General features: G+C 39.2%; 7 protein-coding genes across 13 annotated transcripts; 3 read left to right on the forward strand and 4 right to left on the reverse strand.

Annotated features, from left to right (window-relative positions):
- Window positions 1-927: 927 nt before the first annotated feature.
- Window positions 928-11,881, reverse strand: LOC111484179 (la-related protein 1A-like). Its single transcript, XM_023130664.1, has 15 exons — window positions 11,408-11,881; window positions 10,468-10,987; window positions 10,094-10,253; window positions 9,570-9,660; window positions 9,248-9,319; window positions 6,666-6,924; window positions 6,378-6,546; window positions 4,897-4,966; window positions 4,179-4,283; window positions 3,757-4,094; window positions 3,347-3,490; window positions 3,197-3,260; window positions 2,554-2,699; window positions 2,247-2,351; window positions 928-1,519 (listed from the first exon to the last, which is right to left on the reverse strand). The coding sequence occupies exons 1-15, from the start codon at window positions 11,654-11,656 to the stop codon at window positions 1,369-1,371; spliced, it is 2,643 nt and encodes an 880-aa protein (XP_022986432.1). The 5' UTR covers window positions 11,657-11,881; the 3' UTR covers window positions 928-1,368.
- A 951-nt stretch (window positions 11,882-12,832) lies between these two features.
- LOC111483752 (NDR1/HIN1-like protein 6) lies at window positions 12,833-13,831 on the reverse strand. Its single transcript, XM_023130055.1, has one exon. The coding sequence runs from the start codon at window positions 13,751-13,753 to the stop codon at window positions 12,959-12,961; it is 795 nt and encodes a 264-aa protein (XP_022985823.1). The 5' UTR covers window positions 13,754-13,831; the 3' UTR covers window positions 12,833-12,958.
- An 878-nt stretch (window positions 13,832-14,709) lies between these two features.
- LOC111483717 (geranylgeranyl diphosphate reductase, chloroplastic-like) lies at window positions 14,710-16,614 on the forward strand. The gene has a single exon (XM_023129990.1). It carries the CDS (start codon window positions 15,147-15,149, stop codon window positions 16,485-16,487), a length of 1,341 nt encoding a protein of 446 aa, XP_022985758.1. The 5' UTR covers window positions 14,710-15,146; the 3' UTR covers window positions 16,488-16,614.
- LOC111483718 (NADH--cytochrome b5 reductase 1-like) lies at window positions 16,513-19,349 on the reverse strand. Of its 3 annotated transcripts, none has more exons than XM_023129991.1 (9): window positions 19,089-19,342; window positions 18,717-18,858; window positions 18,524-18,614; window positions 18,319-18,396; window positions 17,493-17,573; window positions 17,260-17,349; window positions 17,085-17,150; window positions 16,913-17,003; window positions 16,513-16,820 (listed from the first exon to the last, which is right to left on the reverse strand). In XM_023129991.1, exons 1-9 carry the CDS (start codon window positions 19,207-19,209, stop codon window positions 16,636-16,638), a joined length of 945 nt encoding a protein of 314 aa, XP_022985759.1. In that variant the 5' UTR covers window positions 19,210-19,342; the 3' UTR covers window positions 16,513-16,635. The 3 variants fall into 3 exon arrangements, with proteins under 3 accessions (XP_022985759.1, XP_022985760.1, XP_022985761.1); XM_023129993.1 differs by having other exon boundaries at window positions 16,649-16,820; window positions 16,917-17,003; window positions 19,089-19,338; XM_023129992.1 differs by lacking the exon at window positions 17,085-17,150 and having other exon boundaries at window positions 19,089-19,349.
- Window positions 19,350-19,603: 254 nt separating this feature from the next.
- On the forward strand, window positions 19,604-21,090 carry LOC111483722. 2 transcript variants are annotated; one of them, XM_023130001.1, is made up of 2 exons: window positions 19,604-20,731; window positions 21,004-21,090. In XM_023130001.1, the coding sequence occupies exon 1, from the start codon at window positions 19,924-19,926 to the stop codon at window positions 20,464-20,466; it is 543 nt and encodes a 180-aa protein (XP_022985769.1). In that variant the 5' UTR covers window positions 19,604-19,923; the 3' UTR covers window positions 20,467-20,731; window positions 21,004-21,090. The 2 variants fall into 2 exon arrangements, with proteins under 2 accessions (XP_022985769.1, XP_022985768.1); XM_023130000.1 differs by having other exon boundaries at window positions 20,943-21,034.
- Window positions 21,091-21,768: 678 nt separating this feature from the next.
- Window positions 21,769-24,040, forward strand: LOC111483721 (ethylene-responsive transcription factor RAP2-11-like). Of its 4 annotated transcripts, none has more exons than XM_023129997.1 (3): window positions 21,769-22,195; window positions 22,623-22,793; window positions 22,892-24,040. In XM_023129997.1, exon 3 carries the CDS (start codon window positions 23,185-23,187, stop codon window positions 24,001-24,003), a length of 819 nt encoding a protein of 272 aa, XP_022985765.1. In that variant the 5' UTR covers window positions 21,769-22,195; window positions 22,623-22,793; window positions 22,892-23,184; the 3' UTR covers window positions 24,004-24,040. The 4 variants fall into 4 exon arrangements, with proteins under 4 accessions (XP_022985765.1, XP_022985767.1, XP_022985763.1 ...); XM_023129999.1 differs by having other exon boundaries at window positions 22,727-22,793; XM_023129995.1 differs by having other exon boundaries at window positions 22,623-24,040.
- A 45-nt stretch (window positions 24,041-24,085) lies between these two features.
- On the reverse strand, window positions 24,086-27,239 carry LOC111483720 (tubulin alpha-3 chain). Its single transcript, XM_023129994.1, has 5 exons — window positions 26,904-27,239; window positions 26,179-26,393; window positions 25,900-26,099; window positions 25,258-25,766; window positions 24,086-24,679 (listed from the first exon to the last, which is right to left on the reverse strand). The coding sequence occupies exons 1-5, from the start codon at window positions 27,014-27,016 to the stop codon at window positions 24,364-24,366; spliced, it is 1,353 nt and encodes a 450-aa protein (XP_022985762.1). The 5' UTR covers window positions 27,017-27,239; the 3' UTR covers window positions 24,086-24,363.
- Window positions 27,240-27,701: the final 462 nt, after the last annotated feature.

Consider the following 27,701-nt stretch of genomic DNA (forward strand, 5'->3'; position numbering starts at 1 on the left):
CTTCTCATGAGCCCCACGAACCTTTGTATCAAAAGTGCATAAGATGTGCGAAATCGACGGCCACAATTGCACAAGGCGGCTTCCGAAGACGTCAGTCCATTGGCCCCACGCGCGCGTGACTCATAGTGCCCGCCCTTCTCAGCTTCTCCATTTTGCCGCGTGTTAAACCCGCCTCCCACCTAACTCACATGTTTGCCACCATTAAAATCGTAAAATGACGGCTGTGTCCCTCCCTCACAATTTATGGTGCGTGGGTCCCACTTCCTAATCGGTCGACACGCATATTTACGTTGTGGTAAATAAAACCAATTCATTTCGAGTTAAATGGTTATTTATGAAATAAGGCCAATTGTGGGAAGTGGGACCATTTTCTTCTCTTTTAATGAATAAGAACCAATAATATTTTATTATTGATTTAATAATAAATTAGGTTGAATTAGCATGAATTCAATTTATTGTTATTATTTGGCCAATTTTTAATACAAGTTAAAATATCAAAAATTTATTGGAAATCAATCACTGGATTTAAGATTTATTGATTAAAATTGGATAATTAAAAGTATATGAGACCAAATAAATATGATCATCGATTATGATTTAAATCGAGTACAAAATTTGAATGGATAGGTTTTCCTTTTTTTATTGGTACATATGTATTTAAATAAAAATATAACTATTTTCAAATTTGTGTTCAGAGACTAATATTTTCAAACTTATTCTCCTGCCATGAGTAGGATAAAATTAGTTTAAATTCAAAATAAATTTAAAAAATAAGAATAGTATAATACTAAGTTCAAACCTGTTTTCTTTTTTTGTGGTATCGGTCCCAAGTTCAAAGCTACAAATAAGGTTAATACTGAGTAGAATCTGTTGATGTATCCCACACCACATATTAGGAATAGAAAATAAGAACTTGAGAAGATGGAGTTTTCAAAATCCACATACTTGTTTATGGAACATATCAACACATTACCCTTCCAAAAACAACCAATAAGTAAATAATCAGCCAATAAAATTAAATTTTCTTATTATTCTTTTCTTTTCCCCTTCCCTTTCCCTTTCCCTCATTTACAATGTTACAGTCCTGAGACAACCAATGTGACTACTAACTGGCAACATGGGGAACTCTCTTCAAGCTCGCTGCTGCAGGCACCACCGAAATTAAGGCTTATACCCCACAACACAGCTTCACCTCAAATTATAAGAAAACCTCAGCCACCAGTAGCCATACACACAGGCAGAGGCACTTATATAATGTACAAACCCATTTTAGCCTCAAAACCCAACTTCCTCCTCAACTCAACTATTAGGTTGTTAGCATTGTCGTTCAAAATTGGAGTGTTGCCATCAAAGTTCATCACATCACTCTCAATTCCCATCCTCATTTACATTTGCTGCCTTCTCCTTAGCACGGAAATCATCCAAGCTACGGTATTCCTCCTTAAGTAACTTATCCAATTCTGGATGTTTTCTTAGGGGCTCTTTCTGATCCCGTTGTCTACGATAGTGGTGGAAGGCCCTGTCAAATATAAATAATAGATGATCCGACCCAGTGGCCAAAGTTACTCGATATAATGTTAAGACAATCGGAAAAACGATATAGCAGACAAAGGGATGGAAAACTCAACTACTTTCAACCTATGAACAGTCTGAAATACAATGCTTACAAGCCTAAAGAAAAGATGATCAAAGGCAAAGCATGTCATATTGAGTGGCACACGTACTGTCAAATAGACGAGATGCAAGCATGAGTCGAGATTATGTGAAATATATGACCTCTCACCCCAGGGGATGCCTGATTCTGTTACCAATTAGTGTTTGGAGATATCCTTCAAGCTTTTTGGGGTTTTGGAGTTTGAAACTTTACCATTGAAGACTCATCTTGTCTCCATGAGCTGTCCTTGGCATCCAAAATCTCTCGGAGAGAACAAGAGTTTGATAGGAGAGGTTTTTATTACGATTTCATGATGTAAAAGAGAGGGAAAAAACCCTTATTTTTTGAATATTCTTCTCACCTTCACGGTTTTAATCCAAGAACGAAGGTTCTGGTTGGAAATATTCCCAAAAACGTATTGGCTATCCTATAGAATTTGGCATTAAGTCATTGTCCCGACAGATCATATACGAGATGTCTATCATGATAAGAACCGAAGCACAAATGGTAGATAAATTAAACTAAATAGATTAAAGCATGCAGTAGGTAATTTAAACACCTTGAAAATAACAGAAGATACGTAAGAACTCACCAGTATTTCTCGAGGCCGTAAAGACTTCCCTTCTGGAAGAACTCAAGAGTAAGCTGTTCAAAGTCTGTGTATAGATCCTCTCTAAATTCCTTTTCCAAACCATAACTGATACCAGAAAACATTGTCAAATTTAATAAGGCAATCCAGAAGATATAGCTAAGAACTTGAATTCTCATTCATGTAAAAAATTATGTTTCACAAAAGAGAGCATTATGGACACCACTCATGCGGAAACTTCAGGAAGTTAAGATAGCAGGTAAATAAACGATGGATGGGAGTAAAAGCAAGTATGATTTTTCATCAATACCTATAGAACCTGAAAAGGCACTCTATTCCATAATTATAGTCAGAAGCAGCATCTTCCAAGGCAAATTTTCGGAAGTCATTGTACATTGAATCGACAAACAGATCTCTAAGAAAATAAGACCAAAATCGATATAGAGTATTCATTTCCTGCATAAATAGATCACTTTAGAGGTGAACTTATATATAAAAATAAATGTAAAAATTTGACAGCGTCAACTTGTAAGAATTTATATAACTATGCTAATTCCCAGAAGCCAGGTGTGTATTAACTTAAAACCATGGAAGGCAAAGAAAACGGTATAATCAGTTAAGACAGCAGGGTCAGCATGAAAGAAGAGTAGATCTGAAAAGTACTTAATTAGATATAAGCCAAGGGCTTTATCAAGTCAAAAACTTGACCACATTTCATAAGCAATTAATTAAAAAAATGAAAGATCTTATATATCAAATATAATTTATAAAGTGCAAATATTTTCATGGAAGATTCAGCTTAAATTTTCCAGAAGACTGCGCTTTAAACATAAAATCAACGTAAAAGACCCAGTGATAGATGTAGTTTAGGGCAACACCATGCACATGCATATTTTTTTTTGTCGAAGATGCAATAAAGATGATGGATAGGAATGTTTAGGAAATAAATCCACCTCGCTGCAACCAATTCCCAACTTCTTTCTGTCGCTCAAGCACTTTTTGTAAAATTTAAGGTACCTAAAATGAGAAACATAGGAAAGCATCACGTTACAAGCCATCCTCATATTTGAGCAATAGATAACATAAGTAAATGATTGTCTCACTTCTGCTGTTTAAAACCATTCTCTTCTAGAAGTTGGTGACTGGGATGCTGAAAGGGTGGAAAAGACTTGGGCAGAGAACCCACTGGTGGACTATTGCCAAGGAAATTTCCATGAGGAGAAACACTCAATTTCGATGGCCTGGAGCTGTAAATATGAAATCATACTTGGATTAGCCCCATAAAAGTGTGTGTGTGTGTGTGTGGGGGGGGGGGGGGGGGGGGGGGGGGGGGGGGGGGGGGGGGGGGGGGGGGGGGGGGGGGGGCGGCGGTGGAACAATTTGAGTATGATTTCCTTTTTAGGAAACTAAAATAAAGTAACTTCCGTCCTGCAAATTAACTTCCTTTTTCTCAAAGGAGAGAACACGTACATTATGATATTTTATACACAGGTAGCGGCTCTTTCAGACTAACCTTGTGTTTTCAGGAGTAGAACCAAAGAAAAAACCTACAGAATTACTAGGTGGGCTCTCTGCTACAATGCCAAGAGAGGTCCGACTCGTTCCATGATTTCTAAAGTTGCTCGAGAAAAAGCGTTGCTTAAGTGATGAGTGTTGTCTAGGGAAGGTTTTAGTTTGTTTCTTCCTGGGACTAGCATTCCCGATTTCATCCAAGCCACAGTTTCCAGCAAAATTTTCACTAGGCTTTGACCTTACTGATCCTGAAGCACTGCTAGATAATCTTGAGGTTACTTCCCTATTCTCTGAGTTGCAGTTGCTCTTTTTTCGATTAGATCTCTTATTTTCCAGTACCTTTGATGTTAAAACAATTCAACGATCATTCAAAATTGAGTGAAAGTATTGCATAAAACAAAATAAGGATGGTAGATTCTCAACTTGCTCGTAGAAGTAAAGGCCATCGTTTATTGTTGAAGCAAGCTCTTTAGATATTGATTTTGATTCTTTGCCTCCATTTGTAGACCTTTCTTTGACGGCACTATTCTGCAAGGCAATTATGGAGGAAAAAAATTAAAAACAAATCCAAACAAGAAATGAAATAGGACATGAACTATTCATACATGCACTAGAAAAGGAATTCGAGACTTGAAATCATTAAGGGGGATACAGTCTCATAAAACACAAATAAACGAAGACACTATCTGGGCATTGAATCCATTTCAAAGAACAAATTATCCTATATTCATTTAATTAGCTACCATCAAAACTATAGTTATCAGAAACAAAAAAATCTACCTAATAAAGATAATAATGCCGCAATATCAGATTGCGGGCAACTATGACCAGCTAATACACTGATAGTTCTATTTCCATTTACGTAAATATTTGTCTTCCAGAACACAACACACCAAGCAAATCCTCCGATCCAGAAAAGTTGGGACATCAAAACTTTTATTGATTTCTACACTTCCCAGCAAGAATATACAGATGAAAGATCGAATCAAGGTTCATATAGCAAGAGCTAATATAAAAGGATGACATGAATATTCTGATTTTCTCTTCATCTAATGTCCGTATAAAAAAGTAAGATTAATGTTATTAAGTGAGCAGCAGTTGCTAGACATGGAAGCAAATCATTTTCCCTAATAACATCTACCTGCGTGACAATAATAAGTCTCTGAACATCTTGATCATTGACAGCAATCTCATCATCACCTTCGTCAATCCTTGGTAGATGATACAACAAAGATTAAGAAAATGAGAACAAAAAACAAGCTTTGAACATTCTACAAATTGTATCACCACATCAATGGAACTGATCCATTGTATAGAGAGTGGAGATATATATCTGCGCATGTACGGGAAAACAATCAAAAATCATGAATGAATAGCCAACCAGTAGCTATCTCTCTATCTGCAAAAGATTATACTGTTCCTAAGACTTCTAGAAATAACCTATTCAAACTAATACAAGCACTGATGTGAACCATTTCTATAATATACTGGTCAAATACTAATATCCAATGACCAAGAAATATATTAATTATCTATCAGACAGTCCATGGTGTAGTAAATTCCTAATAGAATAGCTTTTTGGTTATTGCGCCGACTAGCCCATACTTCATCGTAACCAACAATTACGCCAGTTTTTTTTATAACTACAAGCTGTTGTATTTTCTGCCAAGAGGCGACAATCTCTTTTAAAGAAAGAAAGTATATAAGCAGAAGAATAGATAAGTTATCCACCAAAAGAGCCAGGAAAGTTTAAAAAAAGGGCTGTGAATTGACCAAAAAGGAATTGTAGTAACAAAAACTGAGGCACCATATTGTAACAAAAGATTTAATAATATTAAATCTACACTAAACAACCTAGCAAGAATGTATTCTATCATGCCAAGCAACATTGTTGCAATCCAGGTAGATCATATTATGCACAATAAAGTCTGCATAACAAAATGAGAGAGGAAATATAGACTTGATGGAAGGTATGTTGGGAAGAAAAGGAGAAACTAGAGATGGAAGAAATTGAAGAATTTGTATGCGTGTGAAAGAGACAGATTTTAGATGAGTCTTTCATTAGGAAGGGAATAATGGAAGACAAAAAGTCTCCCAAGCATCCAAAAAATTGTTGAAAAGCACTCCAAGTGTGAAAAAATGAAGGCCGAATAGTAACAAAAGTCCCTAGAGTTTAAGAGGAAAACACCTTCATATGTAAGAAAAAACAAAGAAACAGCATCTAGAAAACTCTAACCCTGTAAAATCCTCTGGTATCCTTCTATTTTTTTCCAAAAGAAAGCTACACAAACCTTTTGTTTTCCCAACTAAAGGATGTTTTAGAGTGATTTGAATTTAGTCTTTGACAAAGTGAGACTAAGAAATTGAAATTCCTTCACCAAGTGACCAAGAACAATGAAGAAACAAACGTGGATCAAAATATATTGACAGGACCTTTTTTTATTATATTCTATTCTTTTTTTTTCTTTTTTTCCTTTTTTTTTTTCAGGTGGGAGAGGTATGGACAGAATCACAGAAATTACAAATAATTTGCAAAAGGTTATATTTATTAAATATATTGCTAGCAGTGACGCTACAAGGAAAGATCGAATAAAAATTATCAAGCTAGAATCAATAATATACCTTCCACTTGAAGTCAAATCATCCTTTTTTATCGCTTTCTGTTCAATCTCTAGCTCTTCATCAAGCATGAAAGTGCTTGAAAATTGGCTCGAAAGGTCATCAACATTCTGTGCACCAACATTAGATGAAAACTCTATGCCTTGAGGCGGCACAGTTCCACGAGAATGTTCTGAACAAAGTTATAATCAGCACAAAACCAACACATGATTATTAAATTGACCTCCCACTTGAACTGTTCATTACAATACTTTTTTATTCCATCATCAAGCTGAACAATCAAACTATCACCTTCCACTATATCTAGATTTGCTACTTCCAGACTGTCCCTGCTTGAGAGCTGCTCCAGAGAACAACCCTGAGGTAGTGAAGAGTTGATGTTATGATTGGACGCTGGCCTTCTACAACAATCTGAAGCATTCTCGTCCACCAAAGAGTTAGTAGTTTCATACACCAGATTGGATGAAGTCTCAACACTTAATGTTGATTTAGAGTCTTCAGGAACTGGAATCCACTTTAACCATTCATCACGTTTTCGCACCTTATCACCCTACAGAAGATTAAGGTTTGTAAGGTAAAGTAAAATAAATTATGTTTTATTACGAGCCTATGTAGTTTCGAGTTCATTTTTAATATATGATTTACTTATGAATATTCTTTTTAACAAGAAACAACTTCAAAAATATAAAGTTCGACAGATGAAAGGGGGTTAAAAGGAAATAATACAAACAGAAAATACGACCATATAGAGATTATCTTTTCAAATATCTATGAAAAACTTTAAAGAACCAATAAGAGAGCTTGCAAAAGAATGATGAAACTATGAATAAGGCCTTCTCCATGATTGCTACTTTAAATCTTCGAACGAAAATCAAGAACTGATCACCAATAAACAAACAAAAAAAAACTTTTAAGAAGCAACCACAAAGCATCTTGATGCAACAAAATCAGAAAGCTTCTCAATACCAAAAAGATTGATTCCATCACACTCTAAACTTCAAGCCAAATGTGCACATAACTCAAAAAAAAACTCCTCTGCTTTGCAAGAATACTTATCCCATAAAAAGAAGCTTTGGAAGAACCATCGTCAGCAAATAAGGGAAAATTATCTTCGTGCAAGTTAATCCTATTACCTCAGTAAGATTCAGAAAAAGAATCTTAAAAAACAACAACCTCCATACTCAAATCCACTAGTAGAATAATTGATTCCACTCCACTCAAACTTACCTCGAAATCAATCTCATAGACGTCACCGTATGGTGTGGGGTTCTTTGTCAAGTGAACAACTTCTCCGGTTAAACCTATATCTGGATCCAAAGGAGTGAAGGCAAAATATTTGTTTTAGGGTAAAATAGGTGAAAAGGAGGATAGAAAGGTGACATTTTGATCATAAGATACTAAAAGCTTTGTATATCTTTCTTCTTCGATTGAATTTGAATTTGAAGAGTTTTCGCCAGAGCATGGATGGAATTACTTTGAATACACTTCGTTCGTATTGAGAGGTTATTTAAGTGGGCCAAGTCCAATATAGGTGTCACAATATTATCCCACTGTTTTAAGCATATGAATGTAATGGATTGTGATTTTACATGCATCACCTCATTGATATTTGAAATCCACATTATTCAAGTACGCATCAAACCAATATGCCTCAACTTCAAATGAATACTTTCTGGTTTATCATTAGATCCCTAGCAAAACGCTGTCACCTCTGCTCTATCTGCACATCCTCTTCAAACCAAGTGACTAGCTTAATAGAAACTTATGAACACAATCCATCCACAATCTCATCGCTAAAAATGTGGATCTCCAAAGTTCATTCACATGGAAAAGGACCAACCAGATTCTCAAATACCAGATTCATCAAAAGGACACTTTTCTCTTCTCCTATCTCTTCATCTTTCTACTCTCTTCCTTACCACTGTCCAGCATCAATTTGCTATCTTTAATTATCATGGTTCACACCTGACTTAAAAAATGATGCTGCGACTCCAAAAGAAATAAAACCTTAGTAACACTAGGAGAAATGTTTCATTCATTGACATAACTTAGACAAATCGAATGCTTGTACAAGTTCAAAATGCAGCCAGTATGCCATCCCAACAATCCCACCGTCGAAAATGAGAGTAAGAATGGTAAAGATATTTAATTGCAGCATACGTTCAGAAAAGAGTTAGGAAATACAAATTAACAGTTAAATCTGAAACAAATAAAAACTGTGAACTTCAGATACCAATCAACAGGACAGCATCCTAGTTAGATAGGTTTTCTCATCACGACAGCATTACATAGGGTGCTGCAAAAAGTCAATAGTTTTAAATTTCATCATTCTAACTGCAGCACTAGAATCCTTGCAGTCTCAAGGTTTTCACACCATGCATTTCATTGGATGATTTGAACTACAGACAAACCCCAAGAAAAAGAAGGAGGAGGGGAAGAAGAAGAAAAAACATGTGCTCCCATCCCTTCTACGTCAAGAATCAAACATAAAATGACTGGAGAAAACGAGTGGGTTGTTTTAAAACATATTTATTTGACTGAGCATTATTTTAGATGAAAATGAATAGATAAGACAGTGATTCCAAGCCGACTGAAAATTTTCTGCATCCATTTAAGAGGGGGAAGAAATAAGCAACAATATAGCTTCCATATAATTTTAAAATATTCTAAAGAGTAAATCAGATAAAAGGAAGAGGGGTCCCATTAAAAAAAGGACAAAGTTAAACGCGGATAAAATAAAAGTTTTAAGACAATAGAACCTATTGTCGTCAAATTTTCTATGTCTATGTTTCCCAAAATATTTCATATGAATTGCTTTTGCTCCATAAATACAGAAATGAACAACAAAAGCCATAAAGCATAATAATAAATACCTGAACTTCAACATTTGCAGATAAGTGCAGAGAATCAAGGATAAATGGAACGTCAGTGCTCATTTTCCTAACCTGGAACCAAATTTCCAATAAAATGTTAACGTTGAATAATTCTTCAAATGGATATAACATGACAGCTGAAATGTGAAATCTCTAAGCATGAAATATTGGCAAGGGACAGCTTTTGAACCTATCAGTACACAGCAGTGTGTTCCATTCTATCACGACAATATATATCATGAATCCATAGAAAAGATCTTCTAGATGGAAAAAAGAAAGGCTTATTACATTTTCTGAAACACCAACAAATATTTAACTATACCCTTTTGAATTCAGCAATGGCTGATATTGGAACCCATCCATGGTCATCCATCAAAGATATTAGGTAATGGTCCTTCTTCAGATTTTCATCGCTGCACCAAAATATAAGGAAAATGCAGGATAAGTTGACGGCAAATATTTTAGATAAGAAACGAGAAAATATCCATTGATAAGTGGAAAGCTACAAATAGATGAGTAATTCTCAACCCACGAGGGAGCTGTCAAAGAGCTGCTCCAACTGATATTAGAAGGCCAAATGAAAATATAAATAACAAGGCTACATTCAATAGAAATGAAAATACTAGTCTAAGTGTAATAAAAGAAAAGTCCACTCAAAATAAGACGAAAAGTTAAGCACAAATATTGCATATTTCAGGTGCAACAAAGCATTCAACACTGAATAAATAGACAGAATACATAAAAGGAATAATATTAACAAGCGGCAATTCTAATGTATACCAGCATCAAAGTCTCAAAATTCTCAACAAAGGGGGAAATCTCTTTCTAGATTAATGGTTGACCTACCTAAAATAATACTCAATTTGCTTTACTAGATTGTCCCGAAGTGCTAGCATATCCGGGGGAAGCATTGAAGCCCTTGCATTAAGAGGGTGCGGAATGAGCTGAGGAGGTCTCTCAATTGCATCAGGAGGTGGAACAGGAACATAGTACATAGGTCCATGTCCTGCATAACATAGAAGTCTTTGGTGGTAACTAATGCGACTAATAATTTCATGTGAGCATAGTCCAACAACATAACAGGACATATTTAAATTTAGAGCAGTCTAAATATTAGTGTGACAGATTTTTGTACTAATAGAATAAGGAAGGAAGAGGAGGTTAAGATTAGAATGACATATCTTAAGATACTTGAGAGGTTATTAGGATGGCATAATTACCAGGAAAACTGGGACCAACCATGAAGCCAGGAGCTGGAGGGTAAAGCTGTGGGCGTACGAAAGGGCGTGGTCCAGCACTATGTTGCATGGAAATGTTGTCTCTTGGATTAAATCCCCGTTGATGATGCCAGCCATGGTTCCAATGAATACCAGATTCTTGCATGTAAGGTCTTCTATTATGAACACCAACAACATAACCACTTGGATCACCTCGTGGTGGAGGCTCGACAGTTGGAACAAAAGCTTGTCCTGATGTCTCACTGCCAGGCTTAGCCATGTGTACTTTAACCCCAGCTACAGGTCGAGGCTGGAAAACATATCCCGGAACAGCGAGATGAGGAGGATGTAATATGGGTGGAAAAAGTGGAGGCATTGGTGGCTGATGATAAGGTAATGGAACAGAAGCATGCACAGCAGCGTTTGGGTTGCGCTTAGAGCCTGCTTTTGGATGATGTGATTGGGAATTCTTTAGTGAATAACTAGGATTCCGAGAGGCGGGTGACTTCTGTACACATCCTCCCTAGTTGAAAGCGCCACATTTCTCCATTTAATTATATTCAAGAGGAAAAATAAAATAAATTGGATATATTACGTCAATAAGCGGCAGGAATGTCAAAATAGTCACGGACGAGATTTCATAGTTAGTGGAGGTGGACTTTGCCGGGTTATTCAATGATTGAATTTTACGTAATATATATCTTAGTTTCTTAAAGAATTTCGTTCCTTTGAGATTTTGTATTGCAAACTATCAAATTTTCAAATTTTGTAAACGTGACGAGTGCAGCTAAAATCAAAGTCCTAAAGGGAACTTTCAAATTTTGTATTGCAAACTAAACAATGGGAGTCGTTAAGTAGGTGACATTGCAAGGTTGGTAGTCTGTGATGAGTCAAAGAAGATATGAATCACAGAAAATGTGATTTAGGGTGTGTGAAAGTTAACCTGAGGTCCTGAAGACGGAGAGTGAAGAGCTACTCCATCTGAAAGCTCCCCTGAATGAGAAGAGTTGGCAGACGTAGTAGCATCTAGAGTTTTGGGGCGGTGCGCGTCAGCGAGTGCAGGCCAAGAATCAGCTCCCATTACAGGAGCATCCGTGTCCTTCCCATCAACCGCGGGTGGGTTCTTCCATGGAGACTTGCAGGCATTGGTCTCTTGGGTATCGTCGGCAACCTCGGTGTCCACCATCACCATTGTGAGCAGCAAATTCCAAGAAAGACCCGGAGTAAGAGTGAGGAGTGGAATGGAGAGCAGAGAGAAGTGGGCAATAGAGGAGGGAGTGGGTGTTAGGGTTTATGAAGGAGAGGTTGGAGCAAAGCAGGCAGTGGGAGTGTGAGATGGAGAGCAGAAAAAAGTAGTTGGCGGAAGCAGACAGGGAAATAGAATTTATATAGCGACTAGCGAGGGCAGGGAGGGAGGGCGGGCAGAGAAGAAGACACACCCATATCCTTCAGCAATTCCCCTTTTTTCCGCTTTTGTTTCTTTTTCTTTCTTTTTTTTTTTTTTTTTTTTTTTTTTTTTTTTTTTTTTTTTTTTCTTTTTAAGGGACAAAACAACGCTTTCATCTATTGGCAACAAGTATGTCTTCTACCTAATGAAAATATTCACTTTTTTTTATTTACTCAATCATAAACTAAAATGCATTACTCATTTCAGAAATATCCGTTGCTTAAAAGTGTGTTCATTTAATTATGTGATTGGGTGTTTTATGAGTTTAAATAAAACAATTAGACCAACCAAATTATAAATAAATTCTAAATCACAAATATAAAAGATGAACTTTCAAAGTCATGTTATTACACTTGTAACTTGGCCAACCAGGAAATTGTGGGGTTATTTATTATTATTTTTTTTTTTAAATATATTAGTGTGGTGGAAGTGATGTTCGAGAGTAGTAAGAGTATATTCAAATCTTGTTACAATTAACACAGTAAACATCATTGTAAATACCAAGTAATTTAATACGTGGCCAAATATTGAATCAACATAATAATAATTAGGTTGAGATTACTTATATTAATTAATTAGCTTAGTTGGATTAAAATTATTAACAAATTGCTCAAACTCTGTTTAAAATTTAACTCAAGTGAAGAAGGTAATAAATTTTAGAAATTTTAGATGGCGTGGAATGAAATTTATTTACAAATCTTGACCCATAAGGGAATTTATTTCTATTATTTTCCTCAACCACAATCATTCTCGTCCTATTTTTTGTTCTAAATATGGATATCAAAGAATATAAATATCTTTAAATAATTGAGTCTACTAGAATTGAATGCCTAAAATTTGATGGAATATTAAATATTGAATACTGAACGGTAATATTATTCAAATACGCTGATATAAATAAATAAATGTAGCGCGTGGGGAAACAAAATCCAAATCTCTCTCTAACACCATTTATTTCGACTAAATTCTAATATACAGGAAAACATGAATATACTAAAAAGAATAAAAAACTGAAAAATGCGAGTAGTAATAAACAAATAAATAATTTTATAGTCTGAGCTTGAACTTACAGCTACTGTTTTTAATGACGATGTCGTTATTGGCTGAAACACTATCAACCAACAGTCTGCAGGTTGCCGAGAACTTCACCTTCATCAGCTTCAAGCTACCCAGCTTTATCCTGACCGGCTGTCTCACATTCAGATTCAACGGAATACTGCCGGTTTGTTGCTGCTCCTGCTGCAGCGTCGTGAAAAGCGCGGTGGCGTTTTCCGTCACTCCCACCAACGGTACGTTAAGCACCGTCCTATTCCGATGGCCTTGGTAAAACTTCGGCAAAGCCCCTTCGCACAGCTTCGTTTCCATGTACCACGCGCTTATGTGGCTCCCTCCTTCGTAATAGATTCCGATTTTCTTGTTAGGGTTCGTAGTGGTCAGCGTCAGGGTGAAAGTGGCGTCCAACCGGTCGTTTCCACCCAGCGTGAACTGCGTCACTTGCAGTTTATCGATCGAATACTCCGGAAGCTTCGGTCGGAACACCAGGTACAGGATTCCGACCACGATTCCGATCAAAACCAGTAGGAGAACTAAAATCGAGATCGTCCAACACAGGCACCTGCAGCAACAGCTTCGTCTCTTCTTCGGTGGCTTGGAGTGCATCACCGGGATCGTCCGCCGAAAGGGTGGATATAGAACAGTGGCCTCGGCAGTACGCGGCGGTCCGGCGTCGGATTTTTCTGTTCCATGCGGCACCAAGGGGTCAGTGGGAGCCGGCATGGGCGGTGCCTCGACGTCGTGGAGTGGAACGTCGTGGAGTGGATATATCTTTTGGTGCTCCGCCATAAGACAGGCGACGCGATGAAAACAAAAAAAGAAAAGAAAAAGAAAAATGGTATGAAATGAGAAAGGGAGGATGGAAATAGAAGATAATGGTAACGTTGATATAGATTTATAGATAACTTTGAAGCTCAGTCGTGGAATAGACTTTTCTTCCTTTCAATTATTGACTTTGGGGCTTCCGGTTGCCTTTTTCTAAGGAGACTAAAATCATAGAGGAGGCTTTCGTATTTAATTTTCTGAATATATTAATTAAAAATGTTGACAAATTAATTATGTTATGTTTCATTGTCAGATAATACTTAAATACCAACAATTTGAAGGTGGGTTTGTTGAGAATAATAATAATAATACATGGGTTCGGTAAGCAATTGAACAATTTGGTTAAGACTCGAGATAGGGGGTGTGAAAGGGTTCTTTTCTCTCCAAAACTATTTTTATTTTTTATTTTTGCTTTAATTAAATGCTACACACAAATCAAATACTTGACACATTTATCATATGATATATATTATATTAATGTGCATAAATTTCCAAAAACGCATTAGTCTCCACGTGGAGGAAAATGGGAAGCTTCCAGTTCCACAACATAACCGGAAGACGAGGAACTATACGCGTAGCTGAGAATTGAGATAAAGACTAATAATAATAATAAAAAATCATTGAAGACCGCTGAAATCGAGAGTTTCTTTTTGAAATAGAAGAATAAATAAGTTAATTATTGAAATTGTTTATTGTAACATATTCAAACTTTGGTTGCCTTGGGCATTGATCGCCTAATACATTTGACTTTAGTAACAGGCGGCCCAAGCAATCTTCTGAATACGCCACTCCACACCTCCATCTGAAAATTACGGCATATATATATATTTATTTATTTACTTAAAAAAATTGAAACAGAGAGGTGTATGTAAGCTAGACGATACAATGACCTAATTCATGTATCACTTAAGTTCAGGCCTTCACATTTCTGTCCCAACTGAGTGAATATAGCATAACATGTATTTCTATTTATCTAATCCTCTCTACCAATCACGAAGCATACAAATTTCAAATACGAGGTTGAGGAATGGGTCGGCTGCTTATTCTGCGCTTTGCCGTATGCAGTCCTCGTGTCCTGTCTCAATGGCGCGATTCCCCTGCGGCTACATACACCACGACAAGTGGCATGCGAAGTAGATGTAATTAAAATAGCCCATTTTGGAGGAGGAGCACGTGATTTGTACTCGATTCTCGTTTTAACTAAGTCGATAAACAAAATCCAATGTCGTTTTCTGTACACTGCTAAGTTAAGTGGCCATCCACTAAATCAAAATAACCTCCCATTAAATAAAACCAAACCCCACCAGGATCTCAACCTAAATCCTTCCGCCTTCATTTCCTGATCTTTCTCCCGTCAATGGCGCTCCAATTCCAATGCCTCCAGGTATTCTCCCCCCTTTCTCCAGTAGCTACAACACGCTCTCCCTCCTCCTCACGCTCCCCATCCCTTGTCATTGCCTCCTCTAAATTCCACACTGCACCTCTCCTCGGCCGCAAGCTCCGAGCGGCCGTCATCGGCGGTGGCCCTGCGGGATCTTCTGCCGCCGAAGCTCTGGCAGCTGGTGGCGTCGAGACTTACCTGTTCGAGCGCAGCCCATCGTCTGCCAAGCCCTGCGGCGGCGCTCTTCCTCTCTGCATGCTTAGCGAGTTCGACATCCCTGCTCATCTCATAGATCGCCATGTTACTCGTATGAAAATCATATCCCCTTCGAATATCGCCGTCGACTTCGGAAAAACCTTGAAAGCCCATGAGTTCATACCCATGCTGCGCCGCGAAGTGCTTGATTCCTTCCTCCGCGCCCGCGCCCAGTCCATCGGCGCTAATATCATCCACGGACTCGTGCTGAATCTAGAGGTCCCTGCCTCCTCCAACGCACCGTACGTCGTGCATTACACAACCGAAAACTCTATGCGATCCTTGGCCGTGGATGTGGTGATCGGCGCGGACGGCGCCAATAGCCGAGTGGCGAAGTCGATAGACGCCGGAGGTTACACGTGCGCGATCGCGTTCCAAGAGAGAATCAAATTGCCAGAGGAGAAAATGGAGTACTACGAGAATCTGGCGGAAATGTACGTAGGGAACGACGTGTCGCCGGACTTCTACGCGTGGGTATTTCCAAAGTGCGACCATGTGGCGGTGGGAACGGGGACGGTGTGCTCGAAGCAAGACATAAAGCAGTACCAAAGTGGAATCAGGGAAAGGGCAAAGAGTAAGATAAGTGGAGGGAAGGTGATTAAAGTAGAGGCACATCCAATACCGGAGCACCCGCGAGCTAGGCGAGTGATAGGGCGGGTGGCACTGGTCGGGGACGCGGCAGGGTACGTAACGAAGTGCTCCGGGGAAGGCATATATTTCGCTGCAAAATCTGGGAGAATGTGCGGGGAGGCAGTGGTGAGAGCATCGGAAGGAGGGGAGAGGATGATCGGAGAAAGGGATCTGAAGAGAGAGTACCTGAGAGAGTGGGACGCCAAGTACGTGGGGACGTTCAGGTTCTTGGATCTGTTGCAGAGAGTGTTCTATGGAGACAACGCCGGAAGGGAAGCATTGGTGGAGATGTGTGGGAACGAGTATGTGCAGAGAATGACTTTCGAAAGCTATCTATACAAGAAATTGGCAGAGGGAAACAGAGTGGAAGATGCAAAGTTGATGTGGAACACCATTGGGAGCCTCATAAAGTGTGGGATTGTTGGTAGATGAGAGAGCGACAGCATTGCTGCTTTTATGTAACTTCCTTCTTTGCCTTACCTTTTCTTTTCTTTTATGTGAACCCAGTGTATGTCTGCATATCACATCAAGTTCAGTACCAAATATTGGGTTTAACATACATTGTTTGTTGGATACACATTTACTTCAATTGCTTTTGGGATGGGGATGGGAAGATTGAATTAGATCGGGCAAGTAGAGCAAAGAGGAGAGTAAATAATGGGGTTGGTTGGATTAGAACTGGAACTGCATTTGGTAAGTATAGCCAATAGTTTTGAGGTAAGCACCCATAGCTTTGTTCATGGGGGGTGGTCCGCACCTCAATATCTGTCGCAAAATGAACAACAATAATGCCTGCTATTAGCACAAACTTTCTCTTACAGAGAGAAAGAAAAACGAATGAAGCAACGCATGCATACCCACCCGAACATTAGGGGATGGTCCAGGACAGTGTAGTCGTATCATTTCCTCAGTCACAAAGCCAACGCCGCCATCCCATCCTTCAGGAGGCTGTACAGAGCAGAGGGAGATTGTAAAACGACATGGAACTGCAGAATATATTTCCAAAATTATAAAACCCCAAGTTGTTACCTGATCGAGCACATAGTAGACAGAAAAGCGGGAAGGGAACCTAGACGCAAGACTATCCAATTCTTCCTATAAACACCAGTAAACTGGAAGGTTTCAGTTCGGTTTTGCAAGGCAATATCTAAATCTCAATGTGGGGTACCTTCCAAATCCAAATTTAAGAGAGGAGAATGAGCACCTTTAGAAGAATGTCTTCATAAGTAGCATTAGCATATATAAGATGCGCATTGGTGTGATCAACTGGGTTTTCTAGTATTGCTCGTGCAACCTCAAAACACAAAAAGAAACGTTCAGAAATGTTGATGGGATCTGCTTATTTATAGGACAAACAGAAAACAAATACGAATCAATCCTTACTCAAAACTTAAGATCAAACTTAGCCCATGCCCATACCCATACCCATACCCATACCTGGAACATAGGAGTTATGCCTGTGCCTCCAGCAAGCATCCCAAAGGCCTCAACTTCATTAGCTTCATACTTGAAACGTCCCTGTCACCACTCGCGCACACAAACAGAGACCCACTCTATAAATAATAGATATGACCCCAGAACCCGTGCCCCAGTTTTAGATTTTCCCACATCAAATGTCAAAAATCAAATATTTTAAGCACCTAGCTCCTCCAAAACAGAAAATTTGAGACCAGAAGCAGTTGGGCTGTTCAATGCGCTCCTCGAAGTTCTAATATAACCTTATGTTTTATTATGAATCCCAATCCCCCAAAAGGACTGATTTTTTCCTTAACGGTCAATCTTTGCCTTCAATTTTTTATTCCGTCCAATTCAAACCCTAAAACTTGATGAGTGGTTAAAACAATGCCTCCTCAAACGATATACATAAATAATAAACATTACTCAACCAGCCATAAATCACCCAAGAGTAACAAATAAAGAACCAAAATCGAGCCAAAAAATTGTGTAAACGTACCTATTCAAACAAAAGAGAATAACTCCTCAAACTCAATAATAGACTGCTTAAACACAACTAAAAAGCATCCAACGCCATCTTAGTAACTAGCAGCCACAAAATATTCAAACCCAGTCCAGCCATACGAATACTCATAACCACTCATAAACCTTTCAAAAAGAATGCGAACACTTGACAAAATAAAAGGTATACTCAAGCCTAAGATTCACTCTGACCAAGTTAACCGTTCAAGGTTCAAATTAACAGAGTAAAAAATGAAAATCTCAATTCTACTAATGTAGTGGCAGTTGTAGGACATATTGGCAATACCTTAGGACCTTTCACCGCCAAGAAATCACCTTCACGCATCTCACGAAAGTGGTGGGACATCCTTCCTTGAGGATACATCTACATATTGTAGTAGTTGTATGCCAAAATACCAAATGTTATGGTTGGATGGATAGAATTGGGCAGATGGTTAAACACACTAAGAAAAACTGCAAGCTATTGCCCATTGGGAGTGCAAGGCCTATACCTTTATGACCAAATCAAAGTATCCAACATCTGTATCCAAACTGGTTGGAGTGTACGGTTTCACAACTTCTTCACCTTCGCTATCTTTTCCTCTGAACAAAAGCACATCATAACTTACAACAACAAATCGTTTGAAGACTCATAACATTCCATTGATAAATCTTTACTCCACGAAGTATCAAATCGAATAAAACCTGCAACTCATATGCTGCCCAATCGGCAGCCCCAAGATAGAGGTTGGCGTCGGAAGAGAGAATCTGAACTTAGCTACATTATGGCTAAGCTGTGTGCGTTTAACTAGCTTAAATTCTTTGAATTTATCAGGGTCCAAGCAGCCTAGCATAACACGAAACTACAGATAAGAAAGAGAAGAAGAAAACCCGGTAAAAATCGGAAACATCTCGAACAGCAGGGTAGTGATGATATCAGCAGCAAAAATGAAATAGGGATGGGGAGGGTTTGTTCTAGGTATTCCCAAATCCAACAGCCGGAGCCCGGCATCTTAATCAAGCAAAACAACAAAAATGCCCGAGTAGAAGGAATTAGGGAAGAGAAGGAATAAGAACCTTGGGGTTTAGATTTCTTGGTGATGTAGAAATAGTAGGTAGTAGCAACGCCGATGGCAACCGCAGCGACGGCGACGGTGAGAAACTCGGGTCTGTGAGAGTGGACGAAGCTCGTCGCCATCTGCAGGAAGAGCACGAATCGGATCACAGGGCTTCAATGGTTGCGGTTGTTGGGAGATGCGGATGCAGCCGAAAATGGGATCTCATCCCCCCCACATCCGTCCGTAGCTTCGAAATATATAAAAAGAAGGGAATAAATAATGGATTGTCAACCTTTTAGTTTTGGAATAAACCATTCACGATACACCTTTCACAACCCACGCCCATTAGCGTTACTGAATTTGACCTCGAATCATCAATAGGCTAAATTTTAAATTCATTAGATCAATGAATATATTCTAAATCTCCCATGAAAGATATATTTATTTATCCCGATTTCTATCTTTCTTTTTAATAGGGTAAATTTTCTAACTCTCTTTTGTTAAGAATTATCATTTCTTCCAGCTTCTGCCTTGGGGGGGAGGGGCCTCTGCTTTCTCTTCTATCATCTCCTTTCCACTGTAACCCGTATATATATATATATATATATCCACCCATTTCTTCATCCCTTTCATCTTTCAATGGATTCCCAGTCCACCCAGCTTGCTGCTGTTCTTGGTCCCGACCTTGCTTCTTTTCAAACTCTTCTCTCCCACCTTATGTCCTCCTCTAACGACCAATATCGCAGGCTAAACTTGTCTTCAATTTATGCAAGCAGACCCATCCTGATTCTCTCTCTCTCTCTCTCAAGCTCGCTCATCTCCTTCAGTTCTCTCCCAAAGCCGAGGTCCGTGCCATGTCTGCCGTTCTCCTCCGCAAGCAGCTAACTCGCGACGATTCCTACCTCTGGCCTCGCCTAAATCCTTCCTCTCAGTTCTCTCTCAAATCCATACTCCTCTCATGTATTCAAAGCGAGGACTTCAAATCCATATCGAAGAAATTGTGTGATACGGTCTCCGAGCTGGCTTTCGGAATCTTGCCGGATAGTGGCTGGCCAGAATGGTTGCCGTTCATGTTTCAGTGCGTATCGTCGGATTCCCTCAAGCTGCAGGAATCGGCTTTCTTGATTTTTGCCCAGCTTTCGCATTCTACTGGGGATACCTTGGTGCCCCACATTAAGCACTTGCACGGTGTGTTTTTGCGGTGCTTGACGTCAGCCTCCTCAAGCACTGATGTGAAGATTGCGTCTTTCAATGCTGTTATCAGCTTCATACAGTGCTTGTCCAACTCTGCTGATCGTGACAGGTTTCAGGATTTGCTGCGACCGATTACGCGGACACTAATGGAGTCGTTGAATAACGGGCAGGAGGCACCGCGCAAGAGGTACTTCAACTGCTGATCGAATTGGCCGGGATGGAGGCGAGGTTTTTAAGGCGGCAATTAGTGGATATAGTGGGGTTGATGCTGCAAATTGCAGAAGCTGAATCGTCGGACAAAGGAGCGAGGCACTTGGCGATTGAATTTGTGTTCGCTCTCGCAGAAGCCAGGGAGCGGCAGTTTTGGTTCGGCTCAGCTAATCTTCAATTTTTCCAAAAATTTATTTACACTGTTGGTGTAGGACCCTAACTTGGCTGTTATCCGAGAGAGTATGGGCAATGCCCCAAGTAAGAATTGCATGTTCACTTCTTCTGCTGAGTAAATGTACACAACTTGATTATTTTAGAACTTCTGTTGAGTAAATTTACGCAACTTGACTATCGTAGGACTTCTCCTGTTCAGTTGCTTTATGCTGATAATAAATTCTCAATTTCTTTTCTTTTATTGCTATCCATGCTCCAAGTAGGCTTATCACAAACTACTCCAACATTTCTACAGGACTCAATGGATACTTGATTGTGGTCTCTCATTCTCTATAAGTTGTGTACGGTTTTGACAGGTTGTTCCACCATGGTTAAACTGCCTACCAATAAAAGGTGACTAGGTTGAACCAAAAATTGTGCACGACCAACTTTGTTCTTTGGTGGAGAGGCAAGTTTTTAAGCTAATATTCCCTCCCCCATTGTAGTACTTGTAATTCTTACTTGAATTTTCTTTCTTATATTCCAACTATTATAGCACTAAGTTAATTTTATATATACAGGTCGGATATGGAACTCTTGGGTCCAAGTAACCAACATCTTCCCAAAATAGTTGCAGTTTTTGTCGAGGTCAGTTGGGAATTAGTATTTAATCGATTGATCATACTTAACAGTAACACGCCTGGAAGAGAACATAAAAATGGGAGGTAGGATAACGACAATTGCTTCTAACCATTAAACTGGGCGCTCTCAATCTCTTAAGTAGTGATTAAATCTAGGGTAGTGTTTGCTGGCCATATTTTAGAATGAGCCATTTATGACCCAATTCAGTGAGTGGGTGGAAATGATTTTCATGATGAGAACTACTGTAAGTTGCTCCCTTTGATTGACTGTATTCTGTATTCTGTATTCTTTATTGCATTATGATTTCAATGTTTGAGAAATGTGATCGGACAATTGGTTGTGCTGAATAGAACCAAACACATGCTAATGTGGTTGCTTTCAATGTTTTTCTTTAATCCTACCCAAAAGATGGTTTGAGACCTTCAACATTAATTGTGTGCAAAGTCGTTGATCGTTGCCTATATCTGTTTTGTATAAGCAGCGAGATGCTACTTGAGAAATTTGAGAAATGTGATCGGACAATTGGTTGTGCTGAATAGAACCAAACACATGCTAATGTGGTTGCTTTCAATGTTTTTCTTTAATCCTACCCAAAAGATGGTTTGAGACCTTCAACATTAATTGTGTGCAAAGTCGTTGATCGTTGCCTATATCTGTTTTGTATAAGCAGCGAGATGCTACTTGGTGCATGTTTAGATAACCTGGGTCAATGCTTCGTGCATCGTTCTTTTTCCTCGAGGGGAGTATTTGCTTGTGCAGGTTCTATGTGCGGGAAAGGATTTAGCAACATAGAAAACTGCCAGCCGAATGACAAGTTTGTTGAAACAGATGCAACAGAACCGCCTTCTACTTTAGCCTCAATTTGGTCCTACTTGCAACCTCAGCACCAACTTGCTTTGCAGCCTATCCTCTCATAGTCTCTCAAAGGTGACTCTGGATCCTGCCGCTGCCCCTGGCGGCACACTTTTCTGTTCTTGTTTATGTTTGAATTATATTCGTCCCCATTCTTTGCCATAAAATGCTCTCAAGCATGAGTTTTGTTTGGTCCCTTGCAGAGAGATGCTGTCATTTGATGATAGTGAAAATCATCGTTGCTTCGTGTTAAATAAAATGTGTATATTTCATCGTTTAATTCTAAGTACGTGGGTTCATTACAATTTTTTTCTAGTTTCGGGTAGATAGGTTGCCTCGGAGGCAATCCTTTCAGTTCTGTTTTGGTCCAATTAACTAGTATCATTGTCATTATAAATTTTCATTGCAGTTTCAGAATATATCAAATGAATTTTGTGATTGTGTTTCCTTGATTTGTTTTGAACTCTATTTCCAATTAGCAAAGAAACTTGACGTATTACAGAATTTTCGAAGCCAAAAAAAAAAAAAAGAAAAAAAAAGAAAAAAAGAACATTTCACTCAAATTTATTTAAGGCTTGCTTAGAGAGTGGAAAAAATGTAACACAGGGATGCCTGGACTCGTCGTAGTCTTCGTAGATATTGCTTTGGGGCAAATAAAACAAGTGGACTCAAGGTCAGACAATGCACGTTCAGACAACTTTGCAATTAAACTTTCATTCTTAACGTCGTGCTTCCACGAGTTTGTTGTGTTTGTTTGTTTGATTTTTCCAGGGAAGAAGAGTGGACTCCAAACTGAAGTTGCAGACCACTCAGGGTATGGCGTGCGGCTGCGTAGGCGCAGGCTCCTCAAATTCAACGTCGGTAACTCCTTCCATTAGCTGTTAATCATCCCATCAAATTCCTCCCTTTACTGCCGTCATGACTCATTATTCTCCATTTGGGTTTCCATTATACAGACGAAAAGGGCACTACATTTATAAGCCCAATAATTAAATAAAATCAGGACATGCTGACAAGAAGACAAAGACGAGGACACCACTAACAGCCAACAGCCTAAAGCCCTCATGCCTCATGCCGCCATTATAAAACCAATGCCCATCACTTCTTCCTTCATCTCAATTCCATTCGTAAACTTTGCAATGCAGATGGAGGGTTCAGTTGAGAAACAACAGCATAAAGAGGTTTCAGTTTCAGGCAGCAAAATTGGGAAATGCAAGGACAGATCTCGTAGACGCAGCTTCGTTGGTGTCAGACAAAGGCCCTCTGGGAAATGGGTGGCAGAGATCAAAGACACAACCCATGATATCAGAATGTGGTTGGGAACCTTCAAGACAGCGGAAGAGGCTGCCACAGCATACGATGAAGCCGCCCGCCTCCTCCGTGGTGCCAATACTCGTACCAACTTCGCAACCCATCTCAAATCCACCTCCGCCCTCTCTTTCAAAATTAGAAATCTCCTCAACCAAAAGATCAGTTTGAAACGAAGCTCCTCCAAAACCAGCCCCACCAAACTCGGTCCAATCACTGAAATTGAGGGTGCTCATTCTGGGCTCTCCTTCTCCACTGCCACAAACCAAGAGATACATAAGACGTTTGATAATGCAGACTGGAGCAGCGCCTGCAGTGGAGAAGTTGAGGCGCTTGGTCTTCGTCAGTTCAGCCATTCGTGGTGGCATCTTCCTCTTGGGTTGAACTTGGAAATGGATGAGCCTCCTGATCCATTACTGAGCCACCAAGATAGACAAGTGGCAGAGATGTCATGTGATTCAGAGCAATTAGATCTAACATCCATACCTATGTGTGCAGTGAATGGAATGAGTGAATATTTAGGAACTACATATGATGCCTTTGATTCTGTGGGTCAGATATTCTGCCCAAGTTGATTATACCCCGCTTTAATTAATTCCCTTTCTACTGCTATTTGAATGCAGATGATAAGGCAAAAGAAAATCAAACAAGCAGGCAGCACCCAATGCGCTCATACATGTACAACTTTTTCATATTATAAAAACACATGTACAACTTGTGATATTGTCTATCACAATATCAATCCATCCACAACTCAAGAAAAGATAGAATTACAGTCGAAACACTGGCGTACATATTCCTGATTTCATACAAAGAGCCACAAAGATAAGTAATGGAAATTTACTCCAAGACAAAACAGAATCGCTTATGGAAATGAAAACGGCAGGCTTTTGAACTAGACAAGAAATTATCAGGATAATAGTACCATGCACACTTTAGTAATCTTCACCTTCCTCATCATCATCATCTGCACCTTCAGCGCCAACTTCTTCATAGTCTTTCTCGAGAGCAGCCAGATCTTCACGCGCCTCTGAGAACTCCCCTTCTTCCATGCCCTCACCGACATACCAGTGAACAAATGCTCTCTTTGCATACATCAGGTCAAATTTATGGTCGATGCGAGAGAACACCTCAGCTACTGCTGTGTTATTGCTGATCATGCAAACAGCTCTCTGCACCAAGGCCAAATCACCACCTGGTACAACTGTTGGAGGCTGGTAGTTTATACCACATTTGAAGCCAGTTGGACACCTACAAAACAGATCCATTATCAAGTTTTTCTAGAATCCAAAATCAAATTGATGTTCAAATGACAATGCCCTTGAGGTCAAATCTTGCATGCGCCAAGATAACTTTAACTTAAACCTGCTCCAATCTAGAATGAACATGGAGATGACTATGCCTGAAAGTAATGTGCTCTCACTATCAACAAATTCCTTATTCTTCGTGATATATGACAAGAAAAACTTCATCTATTAATTGGGAAAGGGAGGCAGAACTTGGTAGATTTACTTTTCTCTAAAGGTTGTTTTCCCCGAGTTCTGATGGTCTTTTTTTAGTTTTTATATTTACAGATCAACTAAGCTGTTCTTCCTTTACTACCAGCTTGTGAAAGATTATTTCAGAAGCTTAGTAATCTCCATATTCCCGACCTATAATCATCCAACTTTTAGAAGTCACCCCCATCATTCTACAAATTAGTTCTCAAAAGCTACTATAAGAAACGAACTACCAAAAACAATCCCCGAGGAAACTGAGAGTGGCTCCTAATTTTCCTGGATAAGCTTTAAAACTTCCCAAAATAAACAAGACACATTTCTTCCACTTACCAGTCAACAAACTGCACGGTGCGCTTTGTCTTAATGGTGGCAACAGCAGCATTGACATCTTTAGGTACAACATCTCCTCGGTACATTAAGCAACAAGCCATGTATTTCCCATGCCTAGGATCACATTTTGCCATCATGCTCGAAGGCTCAAAAACTGCATTTGTGATCTCAGGTACGGATAGCTGTTCATGGTAAGCCTTCTCTGCTGAGATAACTGGAGCATATGAGGAGAGCATGAAATGGATACGAGGATATGGTACAAGGTTCGTCTGGAACTCTGTTATGTCCACGTTGATGGCTCCATCAAATCTCAATGAAGTGGTCAAGGATGAAATGATTTGAGATATCAACCTATTCAAGTTGGTATATGTAGGTCTATCAATATCCAGAGATCTCCTACAAATGTCGTAGATAGCTTCATTGTCTAGAAGAACAGCAACATCCGTATGCTCAAGAAGGGAATGAGTGGAAAGAACGCTGTTGTAAGGCTCCACGACAGCAGTTGAAACCTGCAATTGAATCAGAGCCCAAAATTGTTGAGATAAACAACAATTTCCTGATTATTCCAGAATGGCCATTCGAGTGGTTCTTCCTCTTAATAATCAAAATGTTTTGGTTAATTCACATTTGAATCGTCAGTACCTGAGGAGATGGGTAGATGGTGAAACCAAGCTTTGATTTCTTCCCATAATCCACTGACAAACGCTCTAGCAACAATGAACCCAAACCAGAACCAGTTCCACCGCCAACAGCATTAAAGACTAGAAACCCTTGTAACCCGGTACAGTTATCAGCCAGTTTTCTGATCCGGTCAAGACAGAGATCTACAATTTCCTTTCCAACTATAAAATAAAAGGTATGTCAAACAGAGTGACAAAAAATAAAAGGTCAACTAAGAATCCACAAATCAACATCAGTCACCTGTGTAGTGTCCTCGAGCAAAATTATTGGCAGCATCTTCTTTTCCAGATATCAATTGCTCCGGATGAAAGAGCTGTCGGTAGGTTCCGGTTCTAACTTCATCAATCACCGTTGGTTCTAAATCAACAAATATAGCCCGAGGCACATGCTTGCCTGAACCGGTCTCACTAAAGAATGTATTAAAAGCGTCGTGTGCAACACCTTCGGAGGTATCACTGAAAAAGAAAACACAAGCTTTCATTTAATAGGTAAAAAGCGGAAGTTCAAATTGTTTAATGTAATTAATTTTGACTCCCAAGAAGTGAAGAAAAACGAAACAAGAAAAAAGAATTGCCGCCAAGGATTAACTCTTCACGCACATATAAATCTTCGGCACCAAAATAAACGAAATATCAAATTGGTCGTCGAATTCGTTTGAAAAATGTCCCTAGGGCTATAAAAATTTGTAGAAAAGAATTAACTCCAGAAGATCCTATGAGAAATTAGACAACAGATTTAGATACGATGCAAAGTAGCACAAAAAATACCCAAATTTGATGATCAAAGACTAAAGACAAAGGTAGGAACGTGTTTAGTCTTTCGAGATTCGTCGAGGACACAAAATGAGAGAGAACAGAAACGGTAGGAAACAAAAAAAATCAAAAGCGAGTTTTAAAGACCGGGAATGAGAAGGGAAAGAATAGAAATGCGGAAGGGTAGAGAGATGAAGATGGATAAAGCAGTACCTGGGCATCATACCATCGGGCTGAATGCCATGTTCGAGGCAATAGAGCTCCCAGCAAGAATTGCCGACCTGAATCCCAGCCTGTCCAATGTGGATGCTTATGATCTCCCTCATCTTCCCCTACGAGAGCTTGCGTCTGTTAATACAGAAAACGGAGACAGCGATCGGAGAGTTGTAGGAACAAGGAATAGAGCGAAGAGCGAAGAGCAACGTCGGAGTTGGTGTCGGATTTAAGCAGAGGCTTTAATGGCGAAACAAAACCGGATTTGATAACCGATTCGCATCCGCAACTGTAATACAGGTGAAGGCGCGCCAGGCTTTCCATGGGTCCCCCGCTCTCCCGTTCCCTCCAATCTTATTAAACCTTATGACAATTTTACCCCTTCCGAGCTAACCCATAAATGGAAATTTTTAGAAATGAAGAGGGTAGTTATGACAAAACGCCTTCGCCAGGGAACCAGTGATGAGCGACCATGTGATGTGTGTAAGCTTGGTTTTTGGATATAATATATTTCATTTTATTTCACTAGGGCTTGAATTTTAGTCTCTAATTTTATATATTTTTAAAAAATCTTTTATTAAAGTTGTCTACATTTTTTTATACCTAAAAAAATTAAATTGAATTATGTCATATATAATTAATCAATCAATTATATGAGTACGCATGGGCATAGCTGTACTGGATGCTCACCTGCTACATGAGTTGTAATACTGAAGGCCTGGGGCCTCACTTTTTATTATTTATTTAATTATTATAATTATTATTGTTTTTATTTCTTCACTTTTTTTTAAATACAAA

The sequence above is a fragment of the Cucurbita maxima genome, unplaced genomic scaffold (assembly GCF_002738345.1).
Source record: "Cucurbita maxima cultivar Rimu unplaced genomic scaffold, Cmax_1.0 Cma_Scf00009, whole genome shotgun sequence".
Taxonomy (NCBI): Eukaryota; Viridiplantae; Streptophyta; class Magnoliopsida; order Cucurbitales; family Cucurbitaceae; genus Cucurbita; species Cucurbita maxima.

Coding starts and splice junctions, on each gene's coding strand:
- LOC111484179 (XM_023130664.1), bottom strand. CDS start 11,656: ATGGTGATGGTGGACACCGAGGTTGCCGACGATACCCAAGAGACCAAT. Junction 9,661..10,093: donor CAAATTGAGTATTATTTTAG/GTAGGTCAACCA, acceptor ATTTTGGTGCAG/CGATGAAAATCTGAAGAAGG. Junction 2,700..3,196: donor TGGGAATTGGTTGCAGCGAG/GTGGATTTATTT, acceptor CTATTTATGCAG/GAAATGAATACTCTATATCG.
- LOC111483722 (XM_023130001.1), top strand. CDS start 19,924: ATGTCTGCCGTTCTCCTCCGCAAGCAGCTAACTCGCGACGATTCCTAC.
- LOC111483752 (XM_023130055.1), bottom strand. CDS start 13,753: ATGGCGGAGCACCAAAAGATATATCCACTCCACGACGTTCCACTCCAC.
- LOC111483717 (XM_023129990.1), top strand. CDS start 15,147: ATGGCGCTCCAATTCCAATGCCTCCAGGTATTCTCCCCCCTTTCTCCA.
- LOC111483718 (XM_023129991.1), bottom strand. CDS start 19,209: ATGGCGACGAGCTTCGTCCACTCTCACAGACCCGAGTTTCTCACCGTC. Junction 17,151..17,259: donor ATGAAGACATTCTTCTAAAG/GTGCTCATTCTC, acceptor TGGTGTTTATAG/GAAGAATTGGATAGTCTTGC. Junction 16,821..16,912: donor ATCCCCTAATGTTCGGGTGG/GTATGCATGCGT, acceptor ATTTTGCGACAG/ATATTGAGGTGCGGACCACC.
- LOC111483721 (XM_023129995.1), top strand. CDS start 23,185: ATGCCTCATGCCGCCATTATAAAACCAATGCCCATCACTTCTTCCTTC.
- LOC111483720 (XM_023129994.1), bottom strand. CDS start 27,016: ATGAGGGAGATCATAAGCATCCACATTGGACAGGCTGGGATTCAGGTC. Junction 26,100..26,178: donor TGCTCGAGGACACTACACAG/GTGACTGATGTT, acceptor TTTATTTTATAG/TTGGAAAGGAAATTGTAGAT. Junction 25,767..25,899: donor CCATCTACCCATCTCCTCAG/GTACTGACGATT, acceptor ATTCAATTGCAG/GTTTCAACTGCTGTCGTGGA.